The 24,574-nt window shown below is 43.0% G+C and overlaps 2 protein-coding genes and 1 long non-coding RNA gene across 16 annotated transcripts in view; 2 read left to right on the forward strand and 1 right to left on the reverse strand.

The window, feature by feature from the left end:
• WDFY2 (WD repeat and FYVE domain containing 2) overlaps positions 1-11,365 on the forward strand; it is a 73,565-nt gene extending 62,200 nt beyond the window's left edge. For 2 of the 9 annotated variants that reach the window (XR_008235057.1, XR_008235064.1), the window contains 6 exons: positions 1,485-1,615; positions 1,960-2,068; positions 2,720-2,944; positions 4,623-5,058; positions 7,405-8,556; positions 9,569-11,365. Coding sequence is in view for 1 of the 9 variants with exons in the window: in XM_052786181.1 (XP_052642141.1) it covers positions 1,485-1,615; positions 1,960-2,068; positions 2,720-2,749 (270 nt within the window). In the remaining 8 variants the exon portion in view is untranslated. Of the gene's footprint in view, positions 1-1,484; positions 1,616-1,959; positions 2,069-2,719; positions 3,842-4,622; positions 5,059-7,404; positions 8,557-8,610; positions 8,658-9,568 lie in introns of those variants that run through there. The other 7 variants (XR_008235062.1, XR_008235063.1, XR_008235058.1 and 4 more) reach the window with 7 other exon arrangements.
• Positions 11,366-12,284: 919 nt separating this feature from the next.
• Positions 12,285-24,574, reverse strand: part of DHRS12 (dehydrogenase/reductase 12) — a 28,080-nt gene continuing 15,790 nt past the window's right edge. For 5 of the 6 annotated variants that reach the window (XM_052786187.1, XM_052786182.1, XM_052786185.1 and 2 more), the window contains 5 exons: positions 18,746-18,807; positions 17,889-17,993; positions 17,295-17,385; positions 15,808-15,945; positions 12,285-13,172 (listed from right to left, as the gene is read on the reverse strand). In XM_052786187.1, coding sequence (XP_052642147.1) covers positions 13,045-13,172; positions 15,808-15,945; positions 17,295-17,385; positions 17,889-17,993; positions 18,746-18,807 — 524 coding nt within the window. In that variant the 3' untranslated portion in view covers positions 12,285-13,044. Of the gene's footprint in view, positions 13,173-15,807; positions 15,946-17,294; positions 17,386-17,888; positions 17,994-18,745; positions 18,808-19,762; positions 20,011-24,574 lie in introns of those variants that run through there. The other variant, XM_052786188.1, reaches the window with a different exon arrangement.
• On the forward strand, positions 20,511-21,908 carry LOC128141463 (uncharacterized). Its single transcript, XR_008235065.1, has 2 exons — positions 20,511-20,815; positions 21,749-21,908. It is a non-coding gene; the product is annotated as an uncharacterized LOC128141463 (long non-coding RNA).

Here is a 24,574-nt window from a genome sequence, read left to right on the forward strand (position 1 = left end):
GGTTAGGCTTTTCTCTCATAACAGATCGTGGTAACCTTTTTTTCCCCTAAAGCCTTGAGAACTTGTGCTTTGTTCTTCCATTGAGTGCTCAGTAGTGGGACAGTAGGCTTGCCACTGATGAGGCTTGGTTTTGTGGTCGGAAGGAACACACTTTTTTTCTTCTATTTTTTTTTTTTTTTTTTTCCCCCAGCCAGTCCCAATAGCAAATGCGTGTAATAGGCCTTGGGCTGAGTAAATTGTTTTTGAGCCTTCCATAGCTTTAGTCATGTGGGATTTTGCTTATTGTTAGTTGAATGTGCTGTAGATAGAATTTTGCAGCTGATTTTTGGAGATTGTGCTGGAACAAAAGCTGTTTTCAATGAGGTTGGGTAAACATCTGTAACTGCTCAGGCTGCAGTGGAAAGGCTTATTGGTCTGCTTGGAACATGCTGCTGCATTTTCCTGCCCAGCGGGAGGGGGCTGCGGATCGCAGACTTTTGGGAGAGGGGTGTAAAAGTGCTGAAAGGGATGTTCTCATGGAGCTTGGAGAAGTCAGGTGTCTGGGGCAGAGCAGAGCTGCATCTTCTCTATGTAACGCTCGTCACTGCAGAGCCTGGCTGTCCTGCGGCCGGTGAGGCAGCCTCGCGGTTCTACACAGCCAGCGCATGAGAGAGCATGAGACGGGTAGCGTCAAAATGCAGAAACACTAGTGCTTCTGGGGCTGAAAATGGCCAAAGGAGTTGACCAAGATGATCAGATGGTAGATGTTTACGCTTAGAGGCTGGGATGGGACTCTAGAATGACACTATGCTAATGTAGCCCTGTCCTACCTCGACCTGGAGATGTTTTAATGTGTCGCGTGCTGCTGAGTGTGGTGTCATCCCCTATGCCCCCAAAGAGAGACTGCCAGGGACGGGGGTAATTACAGCTCCCAGCCCTGCGGCAGATGCCCGGCTGGCTGGGACCCATCTTCTGGGTGCGTAGCGGGGCTCTTTGTCCTGTCCTTTCATCTCTAGCTGTGCTAATGAAAAGAGGACAGCTTGGACTTCTTTCTTCCACCTTCTACCCTGTTGAAACCCCCCTGTAACACTGGACACGCTCAGCGTAGAAGCCCTGACCTGCAGCTACATCCATAGACGCCAAGTGGTGGAGGCAGCGATAATTTACTGGGTGGTGTATGGTGTCACCCTGGGGCTTGGGGGAGAGGTAGAGTCCACCTAGCCTGGGTGGTGCTTTATCTGCCTCTTCCCAGCATCTCTGCTAGTGATCAGCTGCTGCTTGCCCCAGGTAGCAGAGGAAGGGAAAAAAAGTAAGATTCCCCCCCCCCCCATTTATTCTGAAGTCCTTGCCTGTTTTCCTTCATCTTCCTTGGAAGAGTCACTTTCCTGTTTGCTGCAGCCTCGGCTGGGTCTTGCTGGAGCGAGATGGTAGAGCCAGTGGGACCTGAGCAGTGACCTACCTGGGTTTGTGGCTGAAGATGTCTTTCCGCATGTTGTCTCCTATAGCATCACTGTCGGAAGTGTGGGAAAGCTGTCTGCGGCAAATGCAGCTCCAAGCGCTCCTCCATCCCGCTGATGGGGTTCGAGTTCGAAGTGAGGGTCTGCGATAGCTGTCACGAGTCCATCACGGATGAAGAGTAAGTGTGGACGCTGAGCCGGCTTGCACTGGAGTGGGGCAAAACTCCTGCATCTGGGAGAGCCTGGACAGATGCAAGGCTCCAGGAGGGAGCAGCCCAGTGGGGTTGTCCCTGGGCTGTTTCAGCAAGATAAGCCTCTGCAGTGCCTACCAAATTGGGAGGGATAGCGAGGCTTCCACCTCTGCTCCTCTCGAGCCAGAAAGGTCTCAAAGTGGAGTTTACAGGGAGGTTGCTGAATTAATGACTCACAGCAGCATTCAAATACTGATTTCCTTGATAGAGAACATTTTGGGGGAAAATCCTGCAATCACAGCCTTTGCTGATTTTTGGATTTCTTTCTTCAGGCGGGCGCCCACGGCCACTTTCCACGACAGTAAGCACAACATCGTTCACGTACACTTTGATGCCACGAGGGGATGGCTGTTGACCTCAGGGACAGACAAGGTTATTAAGGTAGGAGTGAGGAGGTTGCTCTAGCTCCTGTATCTCATTTCCCCTTCCACTCCTGTGTGGTGGCAGGTATGTCCTACCTGCTTTCTTCCACCCAGAGACCTCTCACTGATGGACTTCTGCCCAATAAGGACCAAGGAGGTCTTGGTCTGTGAAGTTAGTGCCTGAAGGGGCTGGGACAAGTGCTCACTGTAGCTTTTCCTCTGGGGGGACGAACTGTATTTCAACATAGTGAATCTCAGTTTGTGCAGCTAGGTAAAGAAATAGCTAGAATAATGAGTAAATTTATAGCAAAGCTTGAATAATTAAAAAAAAAACAACACAAACTCACAATGTGTTATGACTATGCTAATCATTCAAATTAGCAATATAGTATGGGGTTTTTGGTTTCTCTTAAGGCCAGCTGTGAACCTGGCTCCTGAGGGTAAAGCATAGTGACATACAGAATGTCATTTGGTCAACCTCCGCCAGTCTGATGCGAGTGCTGGAAAATGAAATCAAACTTCTTCAGACTTGCTGCATCCACCTCTAACTATGTAACCTCTCTTAAGCAAAAAAAAAAAAAGTACAAATTATTAGAGATGACATTATATACTACATTTTATTATCCTTTACCATCACTCACTATGTTGTTATATTTTATTATATTAACAGTTGTGGGATATGACACCAGTTGTTTCTTGATGGTACGTCAGTGGAACTTACAGAAGAAACAGATTTCCTAACCCTAATCATACTGCAGAAGATAGGTAACGCTGGGTGCATATGGCAGATCAGAAAGGAACTAATGCGTTTACAACGGTTTTACGTCCTCTGCTTGATCAAGGCTGAACATTTGCACGAAGACTCTTTCCACTTATTCTCAAAATATACAAGAAGGTATTTTTTTAACTAATGGTTTGTACAATCTGACCGGTTGTCTTGAGTTTGTTTGGAAAATCCGTGTGTGGTGCAATTTTTAGTTTTTATATTTCACTATGTCAACAAACTTGCTGCTTTGTACAGAGGGTTCTTGGGTTGCGTCTTACCATGTGAGTTTTCGGGATCAACATACTGTGTAAGGCAATCGGCTCTCCCCGCAGCGAGTACCTGTTGATTTGGGATGTTTTGGGATGTTTCTGCTGACCATGCTCTCTCTCCAGTGGAGGAACTCTGGGCATGGTGTTGCATGTTCTCTGGGTGCATCACCGAGGAGCTGATGGACTATTGCAATTCCTAAAAGGGCTCTACCATCTACTTGTCCTAGCAGACATCATCCAGAGAGCATTTTATTGGCTTGTAACAGCTAAAATCCAGCTTCCCACCTCTTTTCTTGCTGCACAAGTCGCAAAACCAGGGGGCCAGGTTGCTTAGCAACTAATTTCTACAAAAGCTGAAATACTTTTCCAGCTCAGAGCATTACGAGGAGCACACAGACCTCTGTGAGTTTGATGAGGCTGACAGGCTGATTCAAATTAAATTATTGGCAACAGGAACTTTTGGGAGTGTGTGCATTGGGGGGGGGGGGGGGGCGGGCAGATCTGCAACTAGTCTAGGTCTGAAAAGTCTGGTTTACCTCTACCTCTACCTTGTGCAGCAACATTTCAGCATTTATACCTGTCTGTGTTGTTGAAGATGAATTTGATTTTCCTGGTTAGTCATATTTATTTTTTAAAATGCTGATGGTTTTTATTAATTCCCTCTATATATAGACCATAAACTGATATTGCTGAACGACGCCCATTGTCCTGTTGTCATATTTTACGGTTTCTTTTAAAAATAAAAATTATTTAAAAAGCCTGGATTGACCCAAATTACCTTTTTGGAAGGACATTGTCAAGATGAATAAAAAAAAAAGAGCCCTTTTTTTCCAAAGGGTTCTTCTCTGAAGAGTCAACCCTCTGTTCCTTTAATCCATTTCACTTTTTAGCATGCTGTTGCTCATGTGCTTCAAAGAAACTGGTGTAGAGAACAGAACTGCAGACCAGAACTAGGGCTTTCCTGCATCTCCTATTTAAGCAGGCCTCATGGTCTGTAGCTGCTGTGACAGCATGTCAGTGGTGCTCAGTCTTGCCCCATTTTGGACTTTAATATTCCCCTCTGAAGGAGGTAGGCCGTGATATTTACCACTACAGAGCACATTGCTACCTAGAGAAGCTTTATGGTTTTGCTTGAGTGATAATGCCAAAAGAAAATAAAGCTTCTCCTTTGCCCAGCAGTAGTTCACTTTTGAGGAAACAAAAAGGTTAACACAATCCATGGCATTAATTCTAGACCGGTGAGCTGCAGGAGTAAAGGGTGAGTGGACTTTCATGTGCGTGTTGCAGGACTGCTACGTATTTTCAGGGAAACTTCTCTTTTCAAACATTCTATAAACTGTGCTTAAGCATTTTGCAGTCATGTTCTCTGAAATGATGCCACCTTGGCTTTCCTGGTCATACAGCCTGTTGTTGGTTCCCCTCTAGGCAGCATATTTTAAAGCATATTTTCAAATATAATTCACACAGCACTAAAAAGATTCTTTTTCCAGCTTGAATGTTAATTGTTTTCTAAGTCCTCCCACTTTCTCTCCTGGAAGCTAGATGCTTTTTTCCTCTTGGAAGGCTTTTCGTTACACCTTGTGCATGTTTTCTGATGACTGAAGTGTTCTTGGCTGACAAAGCTATGCAAGATGAGCAAGTTGCCTGCCAATATTTCACTCCAGCTGGAGAAGATGTATGAAACTTTGCTGGACTATGCTGTTCCACGTTACCTTGGGCTCAGGGCCTGTTGGCCGAAGACCTGACTTGCTTTGCTCTGCAGAGAGTATCTCTCATGGTGGCAGAAACACGGGAGCACTGAAGTGCACTTAAATCACTGTTCAGCGCTCTGTTCCTGAGGAGACAGCAGTTGCAACAAGCCTGGGACTCCAGCGTGAATTGTGCTTACACTGATGGAGTGGTGGAGTCAGCAAGCTGAGGATCTACCCCCGAGTCAACGCCTAGTCCTTTTGAACATGTAATGTTCAAACAGAGGTGAGGAACTGACTCCAAAGGAGACTAAATTGGGGAGCGAGGTGTGTTTGGACTGTTCTGCAGTAAACTCTTGGCCACCCCCGCATTCTCTCCCAAGGAGTTGTGGTTTCTGCGTTTCTTATGGGTGGATGTGGCGTATACAAATCCATTTTGCAAAATTTCCCTTGCTGTTCTTTCTGACTGAACTACCAGCAGGGTTGTCTTGCAGTCTCAGGACAAACTGGTCTTGGGTTAGAAACTGATATAAGCTGAAAGGGAAGCTGAGGGGGAAAGGGAAGTTTGTCCCTTTGCTATGACCTTAAGAGCTATAATGTAGAGATGTGAAGGGAAAAAGAGGTGTCTACTTCAAACAATAATTCCTTTACCTCCCAAATGAAACAAGAAGGATTTGACGTTGCGAGAGTTAAAATGCCTGCCTTCCTGTTCTGCTATGTTGGGGTAACAATCTCAGTTTCTTCTGTCTTCTAGATCTGCACAAAAAGGTATCCCTGTTGCCTGGTCCTTTTCTTTCCATTTTAGTTGCTGAATAACAAATCTGTGCTATTAATTGCATTTTTGAGGGGGATGTCTTTTGGTACAGATGTAAACTAAGCGGCACCCCCACACACACACCCACACGCACTCAAACGAAGTAAGGTCCCCTTTCCCCAGGGTTGCTGAAGTGCAGAAGCAGGCTTTTAGTGGTATCTCCTGCTGTGCCAAGGGGCATGCAAACAATGCTGGCTGCCTTCTGCTCTTTGCTTTAGAAAAATTGATTTTCATTTCTCTCTTAGCTGGTGTTTCCTTGGGGGAGGAAGCAGTGTTCTTCAGAGCATCTACCTGCCATTTTTGGCTTTAAAATGAAGAATATCTGTAGCACTTAGGTGGGTGATGGGGCAGGCGCTGGTCACATACACAGTGCCTGGGCAGCTGACTTGACCTGCCTGTGTTCCAGGTGGCTGAAGGAACATCAACCTGAGCCCCAACCTTCAGTCTTTTTAAGCTGAAAATACTTAAGTGAAAGGAAAAGTATGTGGGCAACTGCTTGCAACGGTAGCATTGATGGTGCTTCCATCTGCAGGAGACTAACATTGTGGTTACTGATGGTTGAAACAGGGTAGTGCCTAGGGCTAAAAGTCAGCCAGTGTGACAGAGAATAGTCCCGAATGGTGACATTAGTGTGCTCAGCTGTTAGCACTCTTGTCTACAGCTGCTTTTTATAGTGAAGCCCAAATGCCCTCCCCACCTGGTCCTCTGGAACATGAGGCCATCTCCTGAATGTCAGCACAGTGACTCTTAGAACATCAGAAGTGATGGCTGCGCTTTGCCCGAGAGGGTGGATTGAGTATCTCCAGTACCGGGAAAAGGAGGGATGTGTTCCTTCTGGGGGGGGTTGGCTGCTGGTAAGAAGGTGGATGGCCAGATGCACAAAAAGGATTGTGCATGATCCAAAAAAGATGTAGGGGAAAAAAGGTTTACTTTATGCCTGCTGCGGAAATCACTGTTAGAGAGGAATATGCAACTTTTTTTTTCCCAACTGTGTCCAGTTCTGGGCTCCCCAGTACAAGAGAGACATGGACATACTGGGGAGAGTCCAACAAAGGGCCACAAAGATGACGAAGGTACAGGAGCATCTTTCCTACGAGGAGGAAAGGCTGAGAGAGCTGGGACTGTTCAGCCTAGAGAAGGCTCAGGAAGAATCTTATCGACGTATATAGATACCTGAAGGGCGGGTGCAAAGAGGACGGAGCCAGGCTCTTTCCAGTGGTGCCCAGTGACAGGGCCAGAGGCCATGGGCACAGACTGAAACACGGCGGGGGTCCCTCTGAACATCAGGAAACACTTTTCACTGTGAGGGGGGCTGAGCACTGGCACAGGTTGCCCAGGGAGGTGGCGGAGTGCCCATCCTTGGGGATACTCCAAAGCCGTCTGGACATGGTCCTGGGCAACTGGCTGTGGGTGGCCCAGCTTGGGCAGGGGGGTTGGACCAGATGAGCTCCAGAGGTCCCTGCCAACCTCAACCAGTCTGTGATTCAAAGTCCATGTAACGTCTGCATCTACTGCATGGGTTAGAAAATTTAAAAAGAAGTCTCTTTCTTTAAATCTAAAATACTAGGGCTACTAACAAATTAGCAAATGCTACATATGTCTGTTCTCACTGTTCCCAATAGGATTTGGATAAGAACAACCAAAACTCTGTTTTGTAGCACATAGGAAATAGGTCTGCAATGTGCAGTTTTACAGGGCCATGTCCTTTCCAGGAGACCACATTGCTCACATGGATGTTTTCAATTAGGATCTAGAAGACTTTGTTTCTATATGTGACAATAGTATGCAACAGTAACAACAAACTTGATCCTTTTTCAGGATGGATTCCTGTGCCAAGTCCCTTCAGCGTTGTCTTCTTGCATAATATTGAGGAAGAAACAGATTTTTCGCTTCAAAATTGCATGTGAAATTTGGCAGGAAATCTTTGCTCCTCAGAAGAAAGAAGTGGTCCATAGTTTGGCAACAACCTGAAGTTCTGGAGTTTAACTCTGGTCACTCACATGTGATTTTTTCATTGCATTTTCCCAGTTTGGGGGATTTTCCCTTGTGACCAGTCTTTGGGTATCTCTGAAATTTTGTTTGCTGCAGGACAACACTGTGCTGCTAAGAACAGAAAGAGGTTGAGCTCAAGGGCATTGAAACTGGTGCCATGTGAGGACATCGAACTCAAAACAAAATCAAAACAAGAGAGCACAGTCTACTGGCAAAGTCTTTGCAAGGAAGAGATGCCAAGAGAGAATGTTATCAGCATACAAAAAAAGCCAGCAGTGTAGAAATGAATATTCATCAGAACTGTGTAAAGCCGAACCATCCCCTCTCCCAGCACTGCAAGCTGACCAGCAGCCCTGGTCAGGAGCCAGAAGCCACAAGGAGCGGAGTTGTTCTAGTGATGGGGTGGTAGATCGAGTCTATGAATATCTGACTTAAATTTCTTGCTCTTTGGTTTGATCACGCAACAGCATTTATCTACCTCAAGTAGTGCTCTAAGAAATGCATTAAATGTGGAAGCACTTTGACATTAAAATGATGGGGAAGAGACACGTCACTACTGAGATGGTGCAGAAGAGGTGTCAGGCTTTATGAAGATACAGGTTTTGCCTCTCTCCAGTTACTTGTTCCCTATACATTAAATAATCTGAATTTATTGAAGGTTTTATCACCTTTGTATTTTCCAGGCTTCTTTACACAATTTTTTCATCCCTGTTCACTGAATTCAGCACCTTTGCAGATACTAACCAAATGCAAACATTTCATAACAGGTCAGGGCTTCCCTCAGAGGTGAAAGACCCATCATTAACACCTCTACTTTGTCCTGTCCCAAGAAAATTCGGTGGGGTTGCCACCACCAAGTAATCAAGAAAGTTTCAGAAAAAAATGAGTTATGCAAACTTGATTCGTCTTTGCTGTTACCACTAGTTCCAGGTGTGGTTTAGTTTTCCAAAGGCTGAGCATTGCTTCTGACTCCACTTGGTAAGTTAACTTCACCATACTGACCTGTATCTTGTGGGCTTTGTTGTCTTTCAGAATAGAGGGATTTTACATCAAAAAAAATATTACTGGCTTTTGATCAGGTCAGTGTTTACTAGGAATACTGCTCAGCAATTTGACCATCTTTTCTGCTAATTATAGTGTAACACTTTCTAGTTCTGTTCCATTATGTAAATAAGTGTCTCCAACAAAACCGAGTAAATTGTGCTAGTTTAACCCCACTAAATTAATTTCTATTAGCTCCTGGCTATTACTTTTCCTTCTCTATGTGTGTGTTGATTTGTAATGAGGAATTTGGGTTATTGAGTTCTGACTGGACCCGTTCACCTACCTGTTCTCTGAGCTGGCATAGAACTGACAACTGTTGCGTGGGCAAGCGGGGTCATTTCTTTGCCAGGACAAATTCTCACTCCGCCTGCCCGGCCGTGGGTGACCAGCCCAGGGACGAGGGTGTTTGGGCAGTGAATGAATTGTGCAATTTTCTGCATCGCCCCAAGGCTGTGTGTGGATTGCAGCTTCTCAGCTGGAAAGTAAAGGGAAGATGCCCAAGAAGATTTTTAACCATCAAGGAAAATGCCACTTTTTGGGAGCTCCCTGAAGTTTGCACTGGTGCAGGTTTTACCCCTCTTCCTCTGTTCTAGGAATGTTTTTATCTGTGAAATCCCCCTGGCACTGCTGGCACAGCAAAGGTTTGAGTTGTTTCTCATGCTGGTAGGCTGAAAACCTGCCTGCGCAAGACCTTTGGGCAGGCTGGCGCTGAGTCTCTTTGTAAGGCTGTGCGTTAGCTTTTGTCTTGAGATAGAACAAGTTTCCTTCACGTCATTTTTCCTACCGTTTATCTGATGGTTCCTGCTAGAGAGAGGAACATAAATACTGACCTGCTTTACAAATTGAAGTTGGATTTGGTCACTTTTAGTCCTAGAAGTGGGTTTGTTACACTTGCTCCCCATTAGAGTCTTTGCCTTTTCAATGCCTTCTTTCTCTCATTGTCTAGATCAGGATGACTGCGGGAGTAGAGAGTTTTCAAGTCGTCTCACTTGCATTTTGAAATTATCTCCTGTAATCAGTCTCTGGATCCGCCCAAATGCACCCAGAACTACCTCTCCCAACGAAACAAGAGATGTAAGCCTGATGGACAAACAAGGAAGTATGCTGAGCTGAGCCAGGAGAGATCTGAAGCTTCCTGCTGCCATTCAAAGTGGTAACAGCTCATTTAAAGTGGGTGAATGTTGGTTGACCAGCACTAATTTTAGATAAGGAGGATCTAGTGTTATGAGAAGGGGCACTTTATTTTTGCATGAGGTGTGAGAGCAACACACACAGGGAATGGAAGACGGGCACGGGCAAAAGGAACTTAAGGATTAAACTGGTTTGTAACTGCCCTTCTCCACTGCAGTCAATGACCACCAGGTTGGTCTCTGAAAGAGTAACCCTTATGTTCACTCTCCACCCACCGAGTTAAACACTGGGTAATGAAAACTAGTACTGCTCCGACTGCTATGGCTTTAAAAAATGCTCTGTCATTCAAAAAATACAAGTAGTGATTGAATTGAAAATGGGCATGTCTTGCCCAGGGCTGTGTCCCACCAAATAAATTGTTTACATTGAGTCTTTCAGCACTGACCTAAGTCTGTCTACATTGACATCTGTAGTACAACTCCCATCTTTGAGCCTGGGCAGGGGATTTCATCATCGCCCCCGCCCCGAGCCTTGTTTAAGGGGGTGTCCCTGCCTGCATCTTGTTCCCAGGGGGTGGAACAGGGAATGCGGAGAGCTGGGACAGCACAAAAGCTGGCAGGGGTGCTGCTGCAAATGCAGACAGTTGGTACGTGCAGTTTACTCCAAAATAGTGAGGTATATATGGGAATGCCCTGCCATTCAAAGGCAGACAACAAACAATTGTTTATAACTTTAATCAACCACAGATTGCTTTATTTTGTTTTTTTTTTTTACAAAGAATAAACATTGGCCCAGAAATGAAGCTTCGAAGAAGAGGAAATGCAGGTTACAAAATCATCTGGTATCTGTTACGTTGACCTCCTAAAATTTTCACCAAAGACAGAGGAATGTTTCAGTGGCCCCTGCATCACTGCAGTCACCTTCTATTTCTGGTAATCTGTCACTGGATGCTATTTTTCTCTTGCCCCTAAAATTTTATAGGTGGCACTAAATGTATTGGCTTACGTGCAGGTACAAGTCATTCTGAATTGCATTAACACAAAGCATCTCACTGGCTTTACAGCCACAGGCCATGTTTGCTCTTGGGGAAAAGGGCTGAAATAAAGCATGGTCAGGACCATAATACCAGAGTGTGGGAGACTCTGGATTTTGTTTCTAATTGCTGTCTTGTGTTTTAATTCTCTTTAAATCACAAGTGTTCTTAAACCACAGTATCTGGCTCTTTTACACTGTGACCAAACTTTGATTAAAGCAGCTTTCATACCTTTGGCTTTGTTTTTAAGCTGTGACTAAAAAGAAAAATACAGGCTATTCAAATACATCAGTACAGAATGTGGACTAAACCACATTATATATATTATGCACTTTGGTTATTTTTATGAACTATTTAAATAATAGCAGTCATTAAACTTTTCTACTATACTGCAGAGCTGAGAAGCAACTTGACTTACTCAAGTATGCAAATGTTATTAGCCTTGCAGCTACTGGATTGAGAAACATAGTTACTATATACGCTTCCAGCCATGCTCTTGTTTTCAGTAACTGTATTTAACAGTTTGAACCATGTAAAATGTTAATAACAGACTTCTAGGAAATAAATGTCTGTACAAGTCTTGCTGTTGTTTTCCTTCACTGTAGTGCGGGAAGGACTTAAGTTTCTAAAATGAAGCAATAGCTTGAACGCTGATCCAGCCTCTTCAAGAAGAGCTGTGACGGCCTGACTTGTCTCAGCACTGCTTATCACGGGAAAACTTATTTCAGGGCCTCTCTTATTTGCAAGGAGACTGACAATAGGCTGAAAAAAGAGAAGGGTTTTTTCCTAAACTGATACTTAACAGGATGTCTTTGAAAAACAAGTAAATGCCATCAGCCAGTAGGATGTCTTTTGGGAAACTAAATTATGTAAAGCAGACATAAGTTCTCCTCTGCCCATCAACATGGCCTTAGCTGCCAGTCACAGTAGATTGCTCAAGAACACCTGTGTTCTAGGTGTGTCTAGGCCTTTTGCCCTACCACAGCGGTCTGCAGCCATGGGTAACACAGCAGTGCAGCTTGGTCGAGGTCTGTATGCAGTTTGCTATCAAACACACTCAGTTCAGGAGAAAACATGTTACCACTGTGGTTATGAATAGTCTTAGCTTTGCAGGAAATCTGACATACACAAGACAAAATGAATCCCACCTGAATGGAATAGTCTGAGCTGATTGTCTTCACCTTCAGTAGAAAGATGTAGGAATGTAGGTGTCATTTTTAAACTAGATCCAGTAAATCACTGTGAAAAAGCCTGGTTTCTCTCTACTGATTTACAGCAAGAATCCCAATGAGTAATTCAAATGTCCACAGGTCAGGTAAGATGAATCCCATCCTCTGTGTCTGGAAATAAATACTTCCAGGCAAACTACAACCCTCTCATCAGGAGGTAGACTTCTCTAAAACCTGTGCCCCCACCCACTGTGTTCCCTTCCCCCCTCTTAATCCATTCATAATGATAAAGCAATTCCCTTTGATCTTTCACAGAAATGGCAAACATGTACAGCTTAGCATGTTATTTATTCTCAATGCCTAGAGTCATGCAGCCATTTCTCTGTTGGATCCAGCCATGTCTGGGTGTGGTATGTGTTGAAACCTCCTACTTCATGGCTTCTTGACATAAACAGGATAATATTCAGCCTTGGCTCCATAAAGTAATGTGGAAGGCATTTGGCAGCATTCCTAAATTCTTGCTGTTTAAACATGAGGAAGCAGATCACTTCTGCATACCAGCATTGATTTATAGCTGAAGGCCATGAGGAATCCTTCCATTTAGACTAAACAGGCAATGCAGGAGAGAGTTTCTGCATTCCCAGTTGCAGGTTTGAGCCCAGTCACCCCCACACAGCAAAGGAAGCCACCAACCTGTCAAATACAGTGGTTAAACATTGTTTAAAACATTCACTACTTCTTTCCTGGAAGGTATGCTCCTCTGCATTTCTCTGGGGTGAGAGTTTCAAATTATGCTGGGTAACTTCACAAAGCCTTGGGTTTTATTTTAATGCCTCCCAATTTTTCTTCCAATTCAAAGAATGCAACCTTACTGTGTCTTGAGACAGCAGGTGCATATTCACAATGGGAAAGACTCTGCAACAGAAAAAAAAATGTTGCAGGCACTGCTCTCCCCCATGATAAGAACACCTGAACCCAATTTATTTTTAACAGGCCTATGGCATCCTACTTCCCCTCAACAGCAGGCACACTACAGCACTGTCACTGTGTAATTAGAAGCTTTATGGTTACACTGTGTCAGCAGTGGCACTAAGTTCCTGGAGAAGTGGATTTAAACTTCTGGGAGAACTCTTCCAGCACCTCCATTAGCTTCTCCTCATCCTCTGGTGGACTGTGGGTGCTTGCCAGGGGTAAGTGTGTAGGGACTGGTTGCCTGTCTGGAAGACAAAAATAGATTTAAAAAAAAATTAAAAAAAAAATCCTTATGGGTACATTTAACCACCTCTTCTAGCACAGAGGAGATTTTTCTACTAGGCTCTATACTGCCCAAACATACCTCACGGTCTTGAAGCCAGGAAACTTACCTTCTAGGTGTCTGTAAACAATTTCAGTTAAGCATATCTTCCAAACCTGAAATTAAGCTAATTTCATTTGTATTCTGGAACTAGAGTCATTGTCCTTTAGCACAATGTGACTTAGATTGGGGAGCAAGATCTCATTTGTAGCTGAGGACAGTACAGCTAAAGGAAGGCCTTTCTGTGGGGTTATGCCTGCTCGCTGTCACTACTGCAACTCCTGTAGACAAAGACCAATAACTTGAGATTGGTGTTGCAGGCACAGGTTGCTTTTGCAGCACGAGATAGGGTTTTTCCTTGGCTTCTGGATAATGTTTCCAGTGCTACACAAATTCCCCAGCTGGGACTTTGTAGTCTGGATTATTTTCAATCTTAAAATGCTTACTTTCATCCTTTAAAGTAATGGTTAAATTCTAAATGCTAAAGAACTTAAGCTAATTGCTTAGTCGCCTTAAGTGACATGTATCCAACATAAAGACGTCTGACCAACTTTGCTCAATTTGATGCTTTGCTTGGTTTTCCAAATCTCATACGCCTCGCCCACTCTGTGTAAATACAGCTCTATCACCATCCATTCTAAGGGATTTTTCTCTCCAAAAACACAGTACCTAGAGCCCGGGAACCTTGTGACAATGCTCTCAGATGTCTATGAAACAAACATCAAAGCACTGGCGCAGCACTGCTAGTTTATTCAGTAAGTCCTTCTGCAGTAGCCAGCTGAGACTAAAAGAAGAAGCTGTTGCAACACTGGGCAGCAGATTCCTCTGGAAATCTATCAGGCTGCCATCGGGCTTCCCAGGGGAGCAGAGATGTTTGCTCTCTTAAGAGCAAATGTAACTGGCTGCACACACCACATAACCTCTGCTCATGGAAAACTGAGGAGAGAGAAACAGGCAGAGGAACATTCCCTTCTCCATCACTGAATATGAACTGCTTCCGACCTAACTGTACTGCTTCCAGTAGCCTGTGCTAAAGTTTGGGAACTATGTGTGAAAGCCAAGTTCAGCATCACAGAGAAGATGCTTCTAGTCTTTGGAAAGCAGGACTCTGTCAAACATTTTTTATTTATTTTGGCAGACGCAGAGAATTCTGGTTGTACGAGTCATGTTCTCACTTCCCATTTTTTTTTCCTCAGGAAAAAAAAAAATGCTGGCTTTGGTTTTCACTCAAAGGGAACAGAATAAAAGAGAACAGAAGAAATGGAGGGAAGGTGTGACTGATGCAGGAAATGGCCGTCGAGGACCAGAGGGTCTGTGGTGAAGTGCTCCTGCACACGAAGCCCTTTACTGAAAGGGCCTGAAGAGGGCCCATACTAAGCTGTGGCTTCCAAAGGGCAGCAGGAGAGAAATAACTGATTTCATCACTATTTGATAAGCACGGGACACAGACACAGGACTTCTCTTGCAGCCTTAAGAGCAGTCGTGCCAAGACCAAAGCTCTCAAAAGTCAACAGCTATAGCTAAAGAGCCAAGGCATATTCCCTGTTTACTAAAGCTGGGGGTAGACAGAGGCCAAAGGCAAGAGCCAGGTGGAATTATGATCTAGAGAAAGAACAACTAGACAGAAGCATGACCAGAAGAAGGTGACAGGAGTACAAAAAAGGCAAAGCCTACTTCTACAACGAAGACTGACCAGCTGGCATGTGGGGTTTCTGCATGCACCACATGATGACATGAAAAAGGTCTAGTTAAGTATCTGTCAACCAGCCCTGTGTGACTGTCTGAGGGGACAGAAGGGACAAAGTCAACCCAACTCAGGAAAAGTCTGAACTCCCTGCATGCTCCGCCTAGAAATTCAGTGAATCAGGATTCGAGTGCCACATCCAACAAAAGTACTGGGCTTCTGCAAGCAATTATCCTGAGCTTTGCCCTTCTCCTTCTGGACTGACCTGCATCACCATTAAGACATCTATACTTCCACCTGCTCCTACTAAGATGCCTGTCATTCGTCTGGGAGAAAAGAAGGGCTCTGCCCTATTTTTCCATTCCCTATGCTTACAGTGCCAAAAATGCCACTGTGCTCAAGTCTCTGCCCAGCATTAGAGAAAGGGGGAATTGGCAGTTTTAACTAGCATGGAGCAGTAGGAAGAAAAGCCTGTCAAAGCAAAGCCAACCCCTGGTGCTCTGTGAGAAGGATGCTAGTTTTCCAGCATCATAAAAGATGCTGTTTGACTGCTGTGATTCACCTTCCCTTGGCACAGTCCTGCATACAGCCATTTTCATTAAAAAAAACCCCAAACCTCCCTAACGAAATGCTTTGAAATCTCTATCAGCTACTTTAGAGGACAAAAGCAGAAACATAACTTACACAGTTGTTCTCTGGTTGCACAATTCTCACTTGAACCTTTAGTCCAGGAACAATTTTGAGTAATACTTTATCCTTTGAACAACAGTTGCCTGGTGGAGCCTTCATCCCCTTCCAGGCCAGATGGGGATCCTACAGTTCAGGCAGCTTAGGGATCTCCACTGCTGCGCAATGTAAGACACTGCTGCCTTACCTTGGAAGAACAAGCCACTCGGTAACTTTATTGCTTCAGATGATACTGCCAACCATACAACGGTATCAGCTCCCTGGGCCTCTGTGCGCAGGGTATTCTTCATCTTCTGATAGAAATCTGGCATTGACGATCTCACAGCTAGAAAGAATAACAATGGAATGGTGGTCTGCCATACGAGGCTTTTTTGATTAAAAAAAAAAAAAAAAACAAACCAGCTTAAAATTGCCATTGTGAGCGTAGGAGGAAGAGAAGGCATCTTAGAGTTTATGAAGGAGAACCAGTATTTCCCCATAGCTAAGAGTACAATGTCTTCTGCTGGAATAGTGCTAAACTGCCAGATCATCCACCAGTTGTTTGTTTGGGTCAAATTACAGGACCAAAACTAGTAGGAGCTGAGAACAGGATCAGCAAGAGACTCCTGAGCCAATTCCATTCTAAACTGCAAAGAAGCCAAAACATGGGGGGAAATACCAAAACCCAGGGGTTTTAGCTCTTATTTTCTCACCAGTTTTAAGAAACCAGTTGCAGCATTGTATTATTTAAAAACTGTATGGTGAACAGTACCTAAACCAACTACATAATAATTCATGTTCAAACTCTGGTTTCTTTTCATTCTGTTGAACAGGTGATGACTGAAGGCCCATCCCCTGCAGCTGTTTATTTTTGGGAGTAGGAGAGTCCTTGAACTTTAAGGTGGGATAACTTTATGGTTCATTAGGTTTAAAATCCACAAAGAAGGTACAAAAATAAATGTATTTTAGAGAAAAAGAAATACTAGGATATTTAGTTGGAAGGGGCATTTTTCAAGCATGAAGTAGACTGGGTAAATGCTTCTGTCATCAGAAGCAAATTTAGGAAACTGCATCCCTAGAAAAGACCTAGAGATCGGACTGCTAGCCCGCATCCCAAGCTTGGGTGTTAGGGGCTGGTAACATATTGTAGAACACAACATGCATACTGGATAACTGATGCTGGCCCGCCTGCCGAGACACAGTCACTGAAGAACAGCTGCAGCTCAGACAAAGGGCTGTCTGGCCAAACACGCTGCTTCTCAACAGCAGTAAATGTTTAGAGGAAGAGCAGAGGAACAGGGCTTGCACAATGGTGCGTGCTCTACTTTCCTATATGCCCTCGCAAATTCCCAACGTCTACACGTTGGTACTTACAGAGGCAGAAGCTCTATCTGTGTGTTTAACAGCCCCACTACAAATGTAACTTAAAGGTTAGCTTAAAGCACTGTGGCTCTGCTGTGCATTTGCATGGGGCTGGAACCATTCATTGCCCATTATTATTCCCTGGACATACACAGATAGCAGACACTGCGCAAAACAGAGCTACTGGGGGGCATAAAACTGCTTCAAGCACCAGTTTGGAGCCAAGAAATCACTGCACCTGTTGGAGAAATCTACCAGAAAGTTTCATTTCTCTTCGGTTTTAGACTAATCCTGAAAAGAAAAGATATAGTCGGAGTGTCAAGCAGATGTTACCTGGAGTGTCTGCCCAGCCAGGGTGCATCACAGAGAAATGAATGTTTCTGTGAGTTTTTGCCCACTGTTCTGTCAAGACAACTTGCTGTCTCTAGGATAGAGCAAAAAGAGCCAGACTAGCATCAAGTTAGTTCCCAGAGAGATAAACTACATCAAATGTGCTGTAAATACCAAGGCATGCATAGCAGAAATATACCCTTGCTCATCCTGATTGGATTTATTGGATAATTTTGTCAGAGACCACCATGGTCATTGCAATCCATACCCTGGCCACAAGCTTACTTTTAAAGTGGTTACACTGCTTTTACTGACCATGTCTACTTGCTGCAGACTGTAGGTAAGAACTAAGCAGGCAGAAAGGGTTTGTCAGCTAAAGACAGTTTTCCCCCTTGAGACTTGTATCAAATCAAATGAAAGTCTACCCATGCTCTCCATGCAAGATGGTATGCACTCATCATACTTCTGAAGATTATTGCTTGTGCACCTCTGTACGGGTTGGATGCAATGGGAAAGCAACAGCTTTTTGCAAAGCAGATGGTATAAGCCGCCTAACAAACAAGTGCTGGGCTTTGTTTTCAAAACCATGGACTGTACCTTGTTCTGTGCATACACCATAGTTCCATCAAATGTCCCATTTCCCAACTGCAAGTCAGATATGTTTAATTTTTGAACTAGCATGCCCCCAGAAGAGACAGTTATCTGTAATCAAATGAATGAAAAGCAAATGAACGAAAAGCAAATGAATTAAAAGCAAAACCAGGAACTCCCCACAATCGCACTCATGCATGTAATGTGGTCTTCAGGCCATATTTGGAAATCCCTAGGGAGCAGGATCCCTCTCCATACTCTGCCCTACACTTGTGCTCATGTGTGGAGCATACCTGGAGATGAGGTGGAAGAAACAGAATTTTTTTTAGAAAGTGATTTTCATTCAAAGTGGTGTTGACTGCTTCAGGGAACTTTGTGCTGCTTCCTTTTGAGAAGTAATTGGGAAAAAGAAAATAGCAGAATAGCACTATTGGTAGTTTATATGTTTAGCAATTATAGAAGCTAACTAGAAAACAAGAGACTGTACAAAACTTGGGAAATTTCATTTTAAAAAAAATGTACCTGCTGTCCTATTTTACAGCAAGATCTGTAAGGTTCTTTTAAGCCTATACTCCTGTTACAGGTATTTTGCACTATGCTGCAGGAGACAACTTGCCCCAGGGAAAGTAAAAGGGGAGGCTTCCAAAAGAAGTGTTTTACTCTGATTTCCAACGAAGGGTTGAGAGTAGCAGGCAGGAGCTTTGCCTTGGAGAAGGAGGTGGTTGTTAGCAAAATCCAAGAGGGTTCTAGAGATGCTTACAGCATTACAACTAATCCTGCATTGCTAGCATAATCAAAGAAATGCTGTCACAAAGCAGAAGGTAAGAGTAGTAAAACACTTTTCAACAGTATCACAGACTCACCACTCTGGCATCAGCTTCTTTTTCCAGGAGGGGCAGCAGGGCAGTTGTCAGAATGTATGTACCTAAAAGACAGACAGGCACCAACATTAACTTGTCTTTTTAAAAAAGCTTTCTTCTCTCCCCACCCTCTAACAACCCAAAGTCTCTTTATTTCTGAAACTTGATCTGAATTTAATGATGATTTTTTTTTCTGCTTTACCTGCAATATGCCAACTCAACTTGTAGTGGCCCACGTTGCTGCACACTTATCAAAAGGCACATCAGTTATTTTATAGACTTTTATGTTTATTGTATCTGTAGAGCAAACTGCTCACTACATTCAGCCATGACTTTGAAGGCAAAATGGCTCAGGTATGGATTTCCTTGGGGGTAAGGTGATGCCAGCAAAGAAACAGGGAATGCGTTTCCCCTCCATGTGTGGCATAGATACATGTATCTATGCCAGGTCATGAACAAGAGAAGGAAACTGTGCTTCACACTTGTGTTTCTTAGGCCCTTGCATCTGCACTTAAGACTCGTCCATTTTTGCCTCCTCACTATGAAATCACTCAGAGTACACTGACACTTTTGATTTGTGTTGCACACAAAAACCGCCTCTTAAATCCCCAGCATGACTATTACAGAAGATAAGGAATCCTTGGGGGGAAAAATATTAATGTTGTGGGCCCAAGGCCAAGCTAAAATTACTTGGGAAACTTAACTCTGTCCTTCCCCACTTTAATTGTGTTCATTTAGTGTAGATTTGTACACACCACACAAATATATTCCATTACAGCTGTTACCATGACCAGCAAAGTTTGTTATTCAAAACATTGTTCACTGCTAGTGTATTTGATTCAGACACACCTAGTGATGTTTCACCCACTCAAGTGCAACACAGGGATTTTTGTTTGTTTTTATCTCAGAGATATTTTTAACTGTTTTCCCTTTAAACTGTATTTAAAAAAAAATCTGTTTAATTCAAAATTAATCTAGCCCCATTTAGTCTAGTGTTTCTGCACCAAGTATAATACTTACCTCTCATCTCTTCACAAATGGCTCTAGTTCAACAATTCTGTGTCAGCAATAAATGTATTTTTTTCCATGAGCTACTGAGGCTATGTTTTTCAGTAGACATGAAGACTTCAGCATGTGTCTTTATAACCTCTCTTCCACAGAGGCAATGAGATCACCCAGTTAAAATACAGTGTGTTTATAAATACGCTACCAAAATCAAACGTGTCACATGCTTGGTGAACAAACTGTTCAGTTCCCCTGTCAGTCACAGCACTCTTCATTTTCTCTATATAATCAGAGGGACATCCATATGCACACAATATATTTAAAACCCTGGCAAATCAAAGCGAATGCACAGCAGATGAGTAAATGCAGCCTGTCTTCAGCAGAAAATGCAAGCAAAGGCAGTTGCCAGTGAATAACGAGAGCCTGTACGTCTCCCCTGGTAGTGCCGGGGAGACTGAACGATGACATCATTAGGACAAGAACTACAGCTGATTGTCATGGGAGACTGCTGCGATGTAAAAAATAAATAAATAAAAAATCACTTCAGTACAAGCCGAGAGCCTGGATTAAATTTTGATTTGCTATGGATTCTTCAAATGCAAAGTAACATCATGTCTTGGTTAAATAAGCTGCATCTCCAAAAGGCAGAGCTGCAATGCACCAGCTATGACGATGCTTGATTTTACTGTCCTGCAGATTAATTTACACTTTTAAGGGGCTTCATGTTGATTTGTTAATTCTAAAGGGATGCAAAGATGGATGCAAAGATGAATGCATTAACATTGCCTCATTAACAACTGAGTTTTGTTTTGTTTTCCAGCTGGATGATAGGAATGTTCAATGCCAAAAATCCTGCTTATAGAAACTACAGCTTGTCAGAAGTTTATGTGCTTATTTAAAACCACAAACTAACTGCAAAGCCAGCGTCTCCTCTCTTCCTCAAGTTTATTAAGAATTCAGTAAATCCCACAGAGCCAGAGCATTCCATCTTTTTGCCCCACAAAACCACTCGCTCATTTGCTTTGAGACAGAGAGCAAAAAGACCAGTTTTGATCCCAGCTTCCTATGGTAAGCACTAGTATCTCAAAACACACACAGATGCAACACATCAGGCATTAAGACTGAAGCATTTCATTTCTCCCATTACTAAATATTTCACCAACTATTGTCCCTGTTTTAAGTGTTCAAACACAAACTCCTTAGTACTTTAACAAATATACTTGGATATTATACGCTCTTATTTGCATGGGTTGGTCTGTCAGGCAAAACAGCCTAGACAAGAAATTTAGTACAATAATAGCAGAATAGACATACCTTATTAATAAGGTATGTTATTGGCTGGAATGCATCATCATCGACTGAAACCTCCACATTTTTATTCATGTAAAAGCCAGCACATAGTTTGATAGTTATGTTCAAACAAATAGGAAGAATTCTCAGTACAGCCAGCGTAGAGACCTGGCATGGCCATGTACCTCACGGCATGTATTTTGCCAAGCACAGCTGTATTGCAGCATACAGTAATACAGAAATGAATTTCTAAGTAAAAGGGGAAGCTGCAAATGAATGCGTTGCCTGCCACAGTCCTCATAAAAACATGAATTGCATTAACAGTATAAAAACAAAAAAGGAAAATTTTCTTACTTTCAGTAAAAAAAACATTTTGCGAGGAAAACCAAAACTGATTCGTTAGAAGAAACTACCTTCCCTTCACCCCCAATTAAGGAAATCAAGAAAACATCCAAATTATATATCCTTTTGCTAATAATTGATTATTAATATCAATGTACTGGATAGCTGCCTTTCCAAAATGAACACTTCAGCATTCTAGTATGTTTCCTTGACACAAAAATAATTTTTGTCTGTTAAAGGAGAAACCTCCTCCCACAGACCTTAGTTAAAAACAGTAAAGCATATCAAATGTGATTAATGCTTAATTATCACTGCATTCAAACTGTACAGGTTTTTTTGAGGTTTCTTTTTTTTTAATTGTTTAAGAAGACTAAGAGAGAACACAAAGGTGCATGGAGGGAAAGGCAATGATCAACAGTGATGTGCCTTGCACTGAAAGCATTAAGCACTGGGTATCTCGGTGATCCTGCCCCTCCTCTGAGAGGACCTTCGGGATTCTGCCAGAAACAAAGGACGACCTTTTTTCCCCCAGAAAACAAGAGCTGCCACTACTCTTGGGGGGTTCTGGAGAAAGCGAGTCCTTGTCTCAAGCAGATACTCTGTAAATGGAGTTGCTCAGCCTTGAGGCCACCACGTTTCCCAGTGCCTGTACCCCAGCAGTTGCATCCACGACAGAGGAGAAACCGAAAGCCCTCTGGGACACATGGCAACAGGGAGCAGGATGTTCCTGTCTGAACAGTTCTCCTGGACTATGGCTCATTTCTTGCACAGGTCTGAGTGCCTGTGGAAAAGAGCAGGCTACTTTGAATTACTCACACAGTGGAAACTCGAGCAGCAGCCTCTCTCACACGCATCTCTGACCCAGCAGGCAGGGAACTATGAGTACACCTACAAGGCAGTGCTAGACATACGGCTGTACCACCTGTATCTGACTGTGTGACAGAGGCCAGACTCTTATACATCACCTTCTCCTGCCACTGGAAGGTGTATTGTCTACATGGCCTGAAAGCTTGACTTCCACTGGGGTAACTGGGAAAAAAAAAAAATTGCAGTGAAATGGTATACAACACTTCCCTTTGAAAAGGGGTATTTGCTGTGCCACAAAGGAGTCGAGCAAGATGAATTTGGGAGCTTGCTCAGAAACAGCAGGAACACAGAAGGGGGTGAGTAACCATCCAGTCTATTACCCCCATGTACAGGATTTCATCTTGCCCTCACTGAACTCTGCTGAGGTGAAGAGTTGACTAGAGAAACCTATTGGACAAGCTACAGCCCTGCTCTGTGTAATGAGGTTTGACACAGTACTTGCTGGCCATGTTTTCTCCAGTTAAAGAGGCTCCTGGGATTGATGCACAGTTTCTTTTCAAGATAAACATCCTCTCAACATTTGCTTTTCTTTGGAAAAATTCCTGTAAGTTTTATGTCTTGAAGCTGGGCTCCCATAATAGGAAATAATGTATAATACAGTGTAATTAAAACTTTCCTATAGGGATACAGCAACTCCACCATTACACACCATTCAACCAACTCTATCATATAGCAGATTAGACACTGCAGTTTGTCAGTCTGTGCGTTACACATGGTAATTCCAGTAAAAGCAACAAGCATAGCACTTAATGAGAACACACTTTGTTCATACATGCTTCCTCCCAAGTGCTGATCACGTTAATGTTTAAGTTTCATGTTTACTTGCTCAAAAAAAAAAAGAAAAAAATTTGAATCACCATACATTCCGTTGTGGTCCATTTTGTAATTGCTCCACTAGCTCTGAGATCTTCTCAATTTAGTTGAGTAATCTGATACTATGCTCTAATTAACAACTCCCATTTTTAACTCCATACAGTGAACTCCTCTGTCAACCTGTATGAGCAGTAATTCAGTGGTTTCACAACCACAGAGTGAAACTTTAATGATGCAAGTGTAGAAAATGAGGAGCTGTTATGGAGATAAAGATTCAATTTGTACACTAAGTTGTTTAAAAAAAAAAAGACCAAAACTCTACAAAAATCAGCCTGTCTGCTTCATAAACTCCTAAATAAAATTACACTACCTTTCGCATGACCAAAGTAGAAGCTGAGGGAACTGTATGGAAAACGTTATTGTTAGGTCTTGCAGGGAACACTATTGCATGATCTTGCAACAGTTAGCTCACTGTGGATCTCACCACCTCTACCACAGCAGAACCAAAGTGAAAGCTTTCCCCGTGCAAGAGGCAGAAGTCTACAGTGTACGAGACACTGGTCTTTCCCACAGAAGGCTACAGTCTTTCTGTACTAGAACATGAAACTAAGCAGTACACAGAAGAGTCCTAACAGAAAATGTAAAGAAGCACTGTGAAGGCAGATTTCCAGAATGCTGGTGGTGTAACTCAGCTTTAGCCTGCTAAAACCTGGAAGACTCCTTAGGATTCATGTTTCAGACTTGGAAGTCAACGGGATATCACATATAATAATAGTACATGAACACATACTCCTATCTGCTTTACAGATTTAAAGTGACCCCAAAACCTGTACTTTAAAATGGATTTATAAAGAAAATTATGGTTTTAGCAGAAGTAATATTGTAAAGCCACTACCTGTTTATAACATCAAATTAATTGATGATGCAATTATTGCAGATGCAAGTGTCTTGGTGGACTCTAGAATAGTTTTTGCTTGATGTTCTATCTGGCAATTAGTGGTAAATTGTTGGTGAGGTTTTCAATCTGCTAACATTCAGGGTATTATTAGGAACAGCATTATTTCAACTGTGAAAAAAGTGGGAACAAAAAAGAAAAAAAAAGGTTCAATCATCTGGTAGGAAAAAAAAAAAAATCAGTGATATTGGCTTGCTTTTCTTATGTCCAAGTCTTAAAAACAAACAAACAAAAAAAAACCCCTGACATTCTTCCTTGACCTGGTTATCTTTTCAAGTCTTCAATTTATGCAGTTCCAAGTAAGAGACATCCCCGAGTCTGTTTCCTGAGTACAAGATCAGGAATGAAGATTTTAGTGTGCTGTCTCTGAGGGCCAATTCCAGCCCTCAGCAATAACTGAGAGTGTTGGGGAAGAGCTAATGAACATGAAAGACAAAACAAAGGTTTACATTTCCCTTGAATTACAAAGCTCAGCTTGATAAGGGTTCCTCTGTGTCCTGAGAACCTAGGCTTTAGTATAGCTAGTTGATATGCAATTACATTCAACCTTATCCTTTCAC

Source organism: Harpia harpyja, chromosome 4, assembly GCF_026419915.1.
Source record: "Harpia harpyja isolate bHarHar1 chromosome 4, bHarHar1 primary haplotype, whole genome shotgun sequence".
NCBI lineage: Eukaryota > Metazoa > Chordata > Aves > Accipitriformes > Accipitridae > Harpia > Harpia harpyja.